The sequence below is a fragment of the Talpa europaea genome (genome assembly GCF_964194135.1).
Source record: "Talpa europaea genome assembly, chromosome: 10".
Taxonomy (NCBI): domain Eukaryota; kingdom Metazoa; phylum Chordata; class Mammalia; order Eulipotyphla; family Talpidae; genus Talpa; species Talpa europaea.
In genome coordinates this window covers 64,913,653-64,925,671 of record NC_140077.1, presented here as the reverse complement: position 1 = coordinate 64,925,671, position 12,019 = coordinate 64,913,653, and the positions used below count along the sequence as shown (strand labels likewise).

At 50.6% G+C, this 12,019-nt stretch overlaps 1 protein-coding gene across 1 annotated transcript; it reads left to right on the top strand.

The window, feature by feature from the left end:
• Positions 1-7,067: 7,067 nt before the first annotated feature.
• Positions 7,068-11,803, top strand: LOC311178651 (tubulin alpha-3 chain; the record flags this gene model as incomplete). The annotated part of the gene is made up of 4 exons (XM_084245390.1): positions 7,068-7,396; positions 8,147-8,295; positions 8,573-9,253; positions 11,507-11,803. Exons 1-4 carry the CDS (start codon positions 7,102-7,104, stop codon positions 11,801-11,803), a joined length of 1,422 nt encoding a protein of 473 aa, XP_084101516.1. The 5' UTR covers positions 7,068-7,101.
• Positions 11,804-12,019: the final 216 nt, after the last annotated feature.

Sequence of the window (12,019 nt, the reverse complement as noted above, 5' to 3'; positions counted from 1 at the left end):
AAGAGCCTGAGCTAGGGGTCTGCACAGGTTTGGGAGCTGGGGTGTTGTAACAGTGTAATCCCCAGGGAAAGGGAAGATTCCAGGTTCTCTGCCCCACCCTAAGGAAGGGCGGAGCTGGGCAAGGTGGTAAACTAGAAATGACTGGGGAAAGGGCTGGAGGAAAGAGAAGAAGCAGAGAGAGATGGAGAAAGAAAGCTGGAGGAAAGACATGTGAAGCCGTGCTTGCTTCTTGGCCTTGGACAGTGCCTGGGACTTGGAGACGTGAAAAGAGACACTTGAAAGAGACATGGGTGAGGAACCCATGGGGGGACTGACAATGGCAGCCTTTATCTTGACTTGTATTTTGATTTTGCCCTTTTCCTTCCAGACTTTCCTGGTCCCTTCTGCCCCTTTTTCATGGCTCCCCCCCAGAAGGTGCTTTAGACTTATGGCAAACTTTCAGACCTCAGTGACCCTGCTTTGGGCCAACCCTGTTTGGCTGGACATTCACCCATGCAGGGATGGGTAACTGGATGTTTAAATGGAAACTATTTTAACTATATTCTTTCTCTTCTCTGCGCACGAATTGTCTATATTGCACACTAATTGTATTAAAAGTTCTTTTTTTTAATAATTTATTCCTTTTTCCCCCCCAAGATCCACCTACTTATGCATACAAGAGCTAGGGTACAGGCCAGAGGTGTGGGGGTGAGAGGGTTCACCAGAGACAGAGTAGGGAACAGAACAGGCAGACTGACTGAAACACCCTGCTGAGGGGAGCAGTGGGCAAGACAGGAGAGGTCTGCCCCACCGTGTGGTTTCTCCCTGGCCGGCCGGAGTTGGAACTCATGCTGCAAAGGCTGCGGATTGCTTCACAGTGCGGTGCCCAACCCCTTGCACCACCAGGGAGGCCTAAAAGTTCTTTTCATTAAAGGTCTTACACACTAGAGTATCCTTTGTCTTGATGCAGCAGATGCAGAACCTATTTAGAGCAGGCAGGTTTGAGGATCCTGGGTTACCCCTCACTCTGCCAGATAAAAGTATAAGAACAAAGGAATTCAATTTTATTGGCTGAGACAGCAAGGAGAGTGGACCTGGCTAACGTCCATTTGTTGTTGCTAGTAGGGAGCACCAATCAGCTGTAGCTTGGAGGTCTGCATCTTCAAGGTGAACATTTCACAGAGGCCGTGTGCCCACAGCTCCAGTCTGAACTGGTCTGGTCTCAAGCTCTGGGATCCTCTTCTGAATCTGTAACTCCCTTTTCTTCTAATAGCAGTAAACTCAATAAGCTGTGAAAAGACCACCTAGAAATGGTTTTAAAAAACAATGAGCCAAGAATATTTATGGCAACAAGTGTGAGGCCTGGAGTCATCAGGTGCTTCGTCTCTTGTTTACAAGCCCATGGGAACAGAAAAATCTGGTTCTTGAGTTCTGTCCTATATGTGTCCTGGGACTCTTCCTGACTGACTAGTAATTAAAACCACAACATGATACAGGTAAGGTTACAATGATAAGTGCAAGGTATAGATAGAGCCCCGAGGAAGGAGGGTGATATAGACTGAATTGTGTCAGTCCCCCAATTCATGCGTTGAAATCCTAACCTCCAGGAGATATTGGAATCCTAACCTCCAGCATTTATTGATTAGTGAAAGAGCAAGGAAAGAAAGTTCTGGGGGGCCACTCTGGATGTGAAAGAGACTCTCTGAGGTGCTGGAGAGGGAATGATTAAGGTTGAATGAGGTCGTACAGGTGAGCTGGGATGGGATAGGTCTCATAGCTTTATGAGAAGAGGCACCAGACAGCTTGTTCTTTCCACCCACGCCCCACATGAGGATACAAGAAGGAAACCCTCTGGAAGCCAGGAAGAGAGACCTCAATAGACATCGACCCTCACAGACCTTGAGCTGGTAATAGGGGCTATGGAGGGGGAGGAGATCGGGTGAGACACTAAGCTGCTATAGTAGGGAATCTGCACATACGTGTTGTTTATGGCCTGTCTGTCCTGAGTGAATTTTCCAGCCCGAGGACACATCTGGAGGAGGGCAGGGAGCCAGTGCTCGCTGCAGACCAGCCTCAGCACGGCGGGACGAGCATGAGGCCAGGTGACCAGGAGCTCCGGGGCTGGACATCACAATCTCCTGGCAGCAGTGAAGGCCTGCTTACTGCTGAACTGTCTTTGTTCAACTCACTAAAAGGCAGCTGGAAATGAAAGGTTAAGGCACTTTCTTTAGGGTGTGTAGCGGCAGGATGGGACACGGAGCAGCATCTCTATGATGGGAGCAGGCAGGCGAAGGAGAGTCCCAGGAGCCCTCAGTGGCCTTTTCAGGCTTTTATTGAGTTTACCAGGTACATGGCAGGCAGGGGGGCTGGCGGGCCTCCCAGCCCCCGGCAAATCGTCCCTCTTTCTGGGCTCTCCGGCGTTCTCTCGTGACCTCTGCTTCTCTGCTGGGGCTGCTCTCTCAGTTGTTCCTCTCTCTGGTCGTTCTCTTTCTTCTCTCCTGGTGTCCCCGTGATGCCGCCCTTATAAGCCCAGTCTCTCAGCTCGGGTGTACCCATCTATTCATGCCCACACCCCACCTCAGGTGCCCTTCAGGCATGCATTCAGGACCACAGGGATCCATCATCCATCCAAATGGTGGGAGGACAGAAAAGCCTGATACTTTACTTACCCTATAGGGTGTTAGCCACCCCCCAATCTTCCAGATTGATGGCTACCTGATTAAAGCACACTTTAGAGCTCACTCTATTTCTGTCTCTTCTGCATTGGCATTTAGTGGTGACAGGTGGCCCAAACTCTGATCTTCCGGTTACACTGGGACTTCTAGCCTCTAGAACTGTGAGAAAATACACTGTTGCTTAAGTCACCTGGTCTGTGGTCTTTTATTATGGCAAACAGCTGAGTAGGAGGGAAGGCTTCACCCTCCTGGGGAGAAGAGGCAAACAGGGTTTCTTTTGGTTTCCATAACTCTGTTGTCCTCCCTCCTCCCTGCTGCAAAGGGCATCTTTCTAAGTACAGATGTGGTTGTGCCTTTAGAGGCTCACCAAGGCCTATAAAATATTCCAACTCCTCTATGTGATGAGTCCCATCACAGGGGCAGGATCCACTCTCTTGCAAGGAGGGGAAGGGTCTGCTCAACACCTTCTAGGGAGTCGCCACATGGGGTGCCACTTTCTAGTGATGAACTGGAGGTACCCATGGATTCCTTCTCCCTTGCCTTTCTTTTTTTTTTTTTTAAGAGTTATTTATTTATTTATTTATTTTACAAAGAATGGGGGTACAGGCCAGATGTGCAGGAGGGTGAGAGGATTCACCAGAGACAGAATGGGGAACAGAACAGGCAGACCGACCGAAACACACTGCTGAGGGGAGCAGTGGGGGAGACAGGAGAGGTCTGCCGCGCCATGTGGGTATCTCCACGACCGGCGGGGATCGAACCAGCACTGCAGAGGCTGCGGACAGCTTCACAGCGCTTCACTCAACCGCCTGCGCCACCAGGGAGGCCCTCCCTTGCCTTTCTCAGAAGGAAATGCATGTTGGAGCCTAAAGAAAGTTAAGTTGATCTTTACGGAACGGAAGAGCCCCATGATTGTTCCAAAGTCCTCCAAAATGGACTTTGCACCCCAACCCAGGGAGGGAGAAGAGCAGGGTTGTACCCTCCTTCTCCTTTGTCCCCAGAAGCCCCTTTCTCCTTTAAAAGCAGGTGAATCCGGCCCGGTCGCCGGGTGCTACACGGGAAGAGCCTTTCTGCACTGGCAGCGGGTGGAAAAGAAAGAGGGAGGCCACTTTGGAGAGATGGTGAACAAGCCTCTCGCAGGCAGTCCGCTTTGAAAAAAACGGAACCGGTGCGGGGAGCCAAAAGGGATAGCAGCATGAGGTCGTAGTCAACTCATTCTCAGGCTAGGGGCTCACGCAGTTGGGAACGTCCCAGGCGTGGCGGTGGAGGCGCCAACCTAAAGCCCAAAAACGCCTCGGAGGCTCCAGCCCTCACTGCGCGCTCGAGGACTGTGCAGCCTTCCCGCCAAAACTCGCATCCAACCAGAAAGCGCCACAGTACACGAGTTAAGCAAGGACCAATGGGAAGTGGGGTTCTGGGACTCGGCCCGCCCCTGGGCTCTGCGGACCAATGGCTGTCGAGGCGCTGGCGGACCAATTCCCTGCGCGCCCGTGCGCAGCGGCCGAGTTCGTTGGGCGCGCGGCAGGCCGGGCGGTTGGAGTCGAGCTGCGGCGGCGGCACCGCTCAGCATGGTAGGGCCGCAGGGCCGCGCGGGGTGGGCGCCCTGGCCCGGGGTGGGCGGGGTGGGGCGTGGAGGTGGGCGAAGCCGCTCTGTGAGAAGGCCCGCGGGGCTCGGGCGCCGGGGAGAGGCCGGAGGCCCGCGGGAGGCCTGGGCCCCGGCCCCTGCCTCGTCCCTGGGCTTGTGGGCGCCGAGGGCGGTGGCGGCCCCGAGCGTGGCGGAGACCAGGGCCCGGGGCGGGCGTGGGCCCGGGCGGCCGCGGCTCCTTCTCGGCCGTGGCGGAGCCGCTGAGAAGGCGCCACCTCGCCGGGTTCCGAAGACCAGAGGCGGCCGGCACCGCTGCGCTAGAAATTACCCGGGAGCCCGAAGAGATTCTGTTTCTGTTTCTGGGGGTTCTGTCCCTGGAACTTGTCATGTTTGAAATGAACACGGAAACTTTAAAAGTACCTATTCACTCTAGAGCCACGCATGTGGACAGAAGAAATGACCCAAGACTGAGTAGCCCAAGGTTTCTCACTTCTTTCAAGTAAAAGTAGCTTTCCTCGGAAGAGAGCGGCCAGTTCAGCCGGGCGCTCAAACGGAACGTGTCTTCCCGTTCTGTCAGGGTAGAGATTGACTGAACGTCGTCTTTTCGTTGTTCCAGCAAGGCCATCCTTACCCTAAATTTTGTCTGTCTGTCGGTGCTTGTGAACAATGTGCTGGCCGCCGGTGCAGTTCGAGCTCAGACGCCAGCACTCTCGCCATCTTTGATGACCCACCACCCGTGCAAACTGGAAGGGCTCGAACCCTCGTTGTCCTCCTGGGAAGTTGCTTCTATCTCCGTGTATTCTGAAAAGGTCTAGATACTCTGCTGGGGCGGCGGTCAGCAGAAGCAGAGGTTCATTGGCAGGAAGAGGCCTGGCGTGGTTGGAAAGGAAGGACAGGAGCAGAAAGGTCTGTTCGGTGGCAGGAAGTTGAGATATCTGGGTGGGTAGGATACAGTGGCATCTACCAAGACTGAAGAGACGAGTTGGTGTGGAGTGGGAAAAGAACAGAGGAAGTTTCAGATAATTTTCTTCAGGAAAGACAGCTGAGTAAAGAAATAGGAATTTCAATGCTTCGGGTGAAATGGCAACGAGAATTTCTCGTGGCTTTCTATTGCGAGTTAGGAATGATCTCCCTGATTGGTTTGGTTAGTTTTATGAACTCAGATTCAAATGGCCTTGTGGACAACTCAGCTCCCCGGTCCTTATTTTGTAAAGAAAGAAATTGTGTGGTTTGCCCAGGTCACAGAGCTTGCACTGATCTTGTGGGGGCTGAATGAGTAGAATGCCAAGTCAGGCATCTTGTGAACTTGAGTATCTGCATCTAACTAAGTAAAGCGAATGAATAATCTCGCTGAAATGATGCGGATGGGTGGATTCTAAAGTGTTAATGAATTCCTCCTCTGGGTGAATGAGTTCCCTGTCAGTGTTCTTTCTAGAACTGAATGCTCCCTTTTGGGCTGTGGTGGAGCGTTTGCTTCATTGCATTGATCTTTGATGCCCTTGATAATTCTGAGATTTGATACTTGCGTGATAGAAAACGGGACTGGAAGGTGTACATTGGAATTTAAAGTGGACGGACACCTCAGTTTCATTTGATCTCATATAGTTGTGAGCATGATATGTTTATGTTTTTTTTTAATTTTTTTTAATAGAGGCATGTTTTATTTATTTATTTGTTTGTTTGTTTGTTTGTTTGTTTGTTTATACATGCACTGGGTACAGTCAGAAGCGCGGGAGGGTGAGAGAATTCACCAGAGCCAGAGCGGGAAGCAGAGCAGGCAGAAGGACCAAAGTACACTGCTGAGGGGAGCAGCGGGCGGCAGGAGGGGTCTGCGCACCATGTGGGACCCTCCTCCAGTGGCCGGGGAGCAGCCGGGGATCGAACCGGTGCCGCAGAGGCCGCGGGCAGCTTCGCAACCCAGCGGTCAACCACTGCACCACTGGGGAGCCCCAGCATGATATGTTTAAAATGGAACGAGTGATTTAGTGACTGTGTAGTTAGGCTTCTGACAGGAAACTAATGGGTATCAAGAAAAGATACTCTTTCTGAGGATAGGGGTAGGACTTAAAGGAATTACCAAAGTACAGAGCAGTTTCCCACCATTTGCGATGTGTAGGCACCATTAACTCCTAGGTTTGAAGGCAAGGGTGTGGGGAGGAAATGGATACTAGAGTGAACCAGGCAGCTTTATGAAGAGAGTTACTGCCGAAAGTTGTGGCCTTGATAAACGCCTCATGCAGCACATGGCAGTCTGGCAGAGAGGGAGCCAGGGAGCAAGCACCCTGACCGCACCTCCCTCTAACTTCCCAGTCTAGCTGCTTGACCCTGGCCAAACCAACCAGAAGCCAGAGGACAGGCAGCCCTTTGGTACGGCCGGCCCGTAGGGGTCAGCCTCGTGGAGCTTAGAGCGGGATGGGAGACAAGTGAGGGCAGATACAGAGGAGCAGGAGGGAGGCGAGAGCACAGTAACCGCCAGCACTCGGGCCATGGCTACCTGTATCCTAGTCTCTCTTTCCTCCCTTGACTTACTACCTTTCAGTTTATCCTTAAGTCAGGACACAATCAGACCTGTTATATTCCTCAGATAATTGCTGCGAAAGCCATAATGTGAAGTTTACTATTGAAAATAATGGGCTTTCAAGGTTTAAAATAACCTAATTTTGTATTGTAGCAAAAGGTTAGGGTTTGAGGAACTTAGCATTTCTTACCTACGGTGGGTCTGAGTAAGTTTAACATCACAAATTGCTGTCTCACAGAGCAAGGTCAGCTCTTCCTCTGGATTCACAAAGGTAGAAGATTCACTTAAGAATCATAGGTAATAAGTTTGAGAGCCCTAGCACTGAAGCACACAAAGATTACATTATGTTTTGCATGCCATATAGTGTCACCGGCCCTGAAGACAAGTGGGTCTCACGTTTATGTTCTGGTTCCCAGCGCGAGTGCATCTCTATCCACGTGGGGCAGGCAGGTGTCCAGATCGGCAATGCCTGCTGGGAATTGTACTGCCTTGAACATGGGATTCAGCCCGACGGTCAGATGCCAAGTGACAAAACCATCGGTGGTGGGGATGACTCATTCAACACGTTCTTCAGCGAGACGGGAGCTGGCAAGCACGTGCCCAGAGCAGTGTTTGTGGACCTGGAGCCCACCGTGGTTGGTAGGTACTCAGACACTTAGACAGCTTTCTGCTCCTTTCAATCCCTCTGCAGAAAGGCTAGGACATACAAGCGAACGCCCTCAGCCATGTTAGGTGAGAAATGGCAAAGTTTCCTTGAGTGAATGTGGGGCGCTGGCTCCTGATTTAGAAAATCCTCAAGTAGAGCAAAAGGCTGCTTTGTCAGCAGCAGGATGGCTGATGAGGGACCAACTGGTGGCTGCCTCAGCCCTGGTCAGGTGGGGATGTAGACTCTGCCTGCGGGGAACGTGGGCACTCGCTGGTCCCTGCTTAATGCCATGCTCTCTGTCCTGCTGGTGCACAAGAGTCTTGACCCGTGTATGAGACATAGAAAGTTACGTGGAGAACATTCATAGTGTTCTTCCAGGTTAGAAGGCCAGTAGTAGATTAGAAGGCCAAGGAGAGCTGCAGAGAGAGAGCGAGCAAGTCCTTTCAGTGGCCCCTCGGGAAGTGACAGAAAGGGCACCCTATGTGGCCTTTGTCTCCCAGGCTTTAGGGTGACAAATGGGACTGACTGGCAGAAGTCATGCTGCTGACCTGGTGGCTGTGTAGTATATAAGGGGCCTGGGGGTGTGAGAGCTGTTTCCCTTCTTGGGAACTGGTGGAGCTGGCATTTGTACCCTGAGCTGACAGAACAACACATGCCTAGTAGAAGAGACGTGCTTGCGAACCTCTGCCCTGATGGGCTCACCGTGGGCCTCAAAGATGGCAGCACCTGTGTCCTCTCTGCAGATGAAGTGCGCACAGGGACCTACAGGCAGCTCTTCCACCCCGAGCAGCTGATCACCGGGAAGGAAGATGCAGCCAATAATTACGCCAGAGGCCATTACACCATCGGCAAGGAGATTGTCGACCTGGTCCTGGACAGGATCCGCAAACTGGTGAGAACGCGGGGAAGGCTTCCCGGGGACGTTGTCCTGGACAGAAGGGTGGGCCTGAGGTGGAGACCAGCAGGTCATTTTGACCAAACCCAAGTCAGAATGGTGAGTCCACATCCTGGCACTGCAGTGTGACCACAGTGTGTCCACAGTTGTTTAGCGTCTGAGCATGATGCACATTCACCAAGGATGATTTGAGTCCATAGACACGTGCCAAGGAATGTTTGGGGATGGTGGTGTGGCTGCTGCAGGCGTTGACCCGGGTCTCGTTTGCTCTCAGGCGGACCTGTGCACGGGGCTGCAGGGCTTCCTCATCTTCCACAGCTTCGGGGGCGGCACCGGCTCCGGGTTTGCATCTCTGCTCATGGAGCGGCTGTCGGTGGACTATGGCAAGAAGTCCAAGCTGGAATTTGCCATTTACCCGGCCCCCCAGGTGTCCACGGCCGTGGTGGAGCCCTACAACTCCATCCTGACCACCCACACGACCCTGGAGCATTCCGACTGTGCCTTCATGGTGGACAACGAAGCCATCTATGACATATGTCGGCGCAACCTGGACATCGAACGGCCCACCTACACCAACCTCAATCGTCTGATCGGGCAGATCGTGTCCTCCATCACAGCTTCCCTGCGCTTCGATGGGGCCTTGAACGTGGACTTGACGGAATTCCAGACCAACCTGGTCCCATACCCTCGCATCCACTTTCCCCTGGCCACCTATGCCCCAGTCATCTCAGCAGAGAAGGCCTATCACGAGCAGCTGTCTGTGGCTGAGATCACCAATGCCTGCTTCGAGCCGGCCAACCAAATGGTCAAATGTGACCCTCGCCATGGCAAGTACATGGCCTGCTGCATGTTGTACAGGGGTGACGTGGTTCCCAAAGACGTCAACGCGGCCATCGCCACCATCAAGACCAAGCGCACCATCCAGTTTGTGGACTGGTGCCCAACTGGGTTTAAGGTAGGACTGGGTGACATTGGGGGGTTTTCCCTGTTGGCAAGCAGCAGACCTGCAATAGAAGGCTTCCCCTTTGCGGAGAATACCTGTTTTTCCATGTCAGCTCAGTGCAGGAGGAATAACCTTAGTAATTAATTTGCTAAGTGCCTTATTCTTCAAAGTGTTTTATGTGCCCTGTTGCTTACAACCACTTTGAAATATCCATGGGACATACTAATATTTTATGATGTGGAAACAGACTGAAAGAGCTTTTGTATATAAAAATTTCACGGGCACAATGATAGGAAAGCATTAAGGGAGGGTCTACTGTAAAGCAGTCTATCTACATTTCTCACAAACTAAAAAGTTTGTGAGCTCTGTGGTATGTTTAGTATATTAGAAATAGTGTTTCTTAACTTAAGTCAATTGTCATTGCATTTTAGGCAGCATCTACATTCCTGTAAATAGAATTTTAAATTCATTCTGCTGTTGAGGTGGTGGTGGTGGCAAAGGATGGTTCACTGCCGTCCTCCAAACCAGACTGGGAATACTGCCTCAAATGCAAAATCACTTTGTAATTAGGTGGCTCCTTCAAGCATGTTTAGTGACAGAATGAAATGTCTACCAGAGGAAAGCCGCATATGTACTTAGACGCCAAATAATAGAATATCCAGCCTGGGCCTATTATTACCAGTGAAGTGCCCCACTGTGCCTGGGTTTGTTAACTTTGTGCCTTATTTTTTGTTTTTGAACAAAGGTGTGACTCACCACATTAAAGGCTAGTGAGTGTCTAAGGAGTTTTTTTAAAAAAAAAAACAAACCCAGTTATAATTCCAGATGAAAAGAGAAGCAGCAGAAATTGTGAGTCTTTTTCCCATTTGGAATGACTCTACCTCTGACTACACAAAAATTTTTAAGCCCATCTGGCCCTTAGTCGGCCCCATTTTAAGACATCTTGATGGATCAGATTGACAAATTTAAAGTGACTTAGAAAAGTGTAAAATGCACGACAGTTTTCACCAGCTTTGTGAACATCCATTAAATCTTACATTTGTAAACATTATAGGTTATTGGTTGGAATTGAAACCTTCATTCCCTATGTCTAGTTATCGTGCTCTTGACTTAAGCAGAGGAAATTTTCTCGGTCACAGTTAACCTCTGGAAGGTTAAGACATCCCAACAGCCTGTAGGAAGTACTGTGAGAGGTGCTGTGCCTTGTGTCCAGGTCTCCTCTCCTGAGTCTCTTGTGCTTCTGAGCCAGTAGGGAGGCCGCTCTGTTGGAGACAGTGAAATTGCCGTTTCTACTGTCCCCACAGCAGACAGCCCAGCCTGGAGGACCATGTTGAATTTTCACTTCTCCTAGTGTGACTTCCCCATCTATTTGCTCGGGGATAGCATTGAAGGTAAAAGACTGGAAAACTAAAAGCCTCTTCCCCTTCCCCCGGGGTGTTTGTGCTTAAAGAGATACTCTGTACATATTCATGGTATATTGTGCTGCTTGTTTTATGGATGATATTGACCGAAAGAGGCCAGCAAGATGAGCAAAGGATGCACACGCCTTTCATGAAGGTGACAGACTGCAATCAGTGTGCACAGGTGGCCAAAGAGAAGAGGGAGCTGGCAGCACTCCCAATGGGAGAAGCCAGCTGGCCTGGCTTTAGAGCTGTGGGAGGGCAGGGTGAGAAACCCCTCTCCTTCTTTCTGCCCCTCCCAACTCTTCTGGGGGCTGCCTGTGTGCCTGACTCTTGCTAATGGCTATCTACTCCAAAGGAAAGAGAGCAAGAGACTCAGTGCACTCCCAGATGTTTGTCCGTCTCCCTGAGGCTCTCTACTCTTTGCTACTCTACAGATGTTTTTAAATGTAAATCTTCACATAGAACTCAGCTAGCTTTTCTTTTTAAGTATACAGTATCCTTTGAACATATACTAGATAGATTTCCTGTTCTTTTGCATGGTCACACATATAGTGTTTCATTGTGTAGGTGTATAATTTAACTAGCTCCCACGATGGATACTTGTTTCCATTTTTGCCATTTCAATGTTTTAACCTAAATACATAAAAATCTTTATACATGTAGCTTTGTGCTCTTAATTGGGTAAATTCCAAAAGTGAAAACAGAGGTCAAAGGATATTAAACGTTAATAGGTACTACCAAAAAATAAATACCAGTTTCTAAGGGCATCATTTAATCTTGGTTCACAGCTTGTTTTTAAAAATAAGCCACCACTTCTGAGGCCACAACATAAACTTCACTCTTACGTTCTTTTCTCCGGCAGGTGGGCATCAACTACCAGCCCCCCACCGTTGTCCCTGGGGGAGACCTGGCCAAGGTGCAGCGGGCTGTGTGCATGCTGAGCAACACCACTGCCATCGCTGAGGCCTGGGCCCGCCTGGACCACAAGTTTGATCTCATGTATGCCAAGCGAGCCTTTGTGCACTGGTACGTGGGAGAAGGCATGGAGGAAGGGGAGTTTTCCGAGGCCCGGGAGGACCTGGCAGCTCTGGAGAAAGATTATGAAGAGGTGGGCGTCGATTCTGTGGAAGCAGAGGCCGAAGAAGGGGAAGAATACTGAAGGGAAGAATGTGTCTGGCAGCCATCCCTTTGCATCCTCCCCACTGTAACAAGATGTGTACCTATTAAAGTTTCTGTGTTAAGGCCATCTTCTGTCACCTATACTTCACTTTGACAAAATTTCCCATCCAGATACCTGCCTCTTCCAAGTGAATTTCCAGGGAAAAGATACTTCTCAGAAATAATTGTTTAGTTACTGCACTACTCCCCCAAAAAA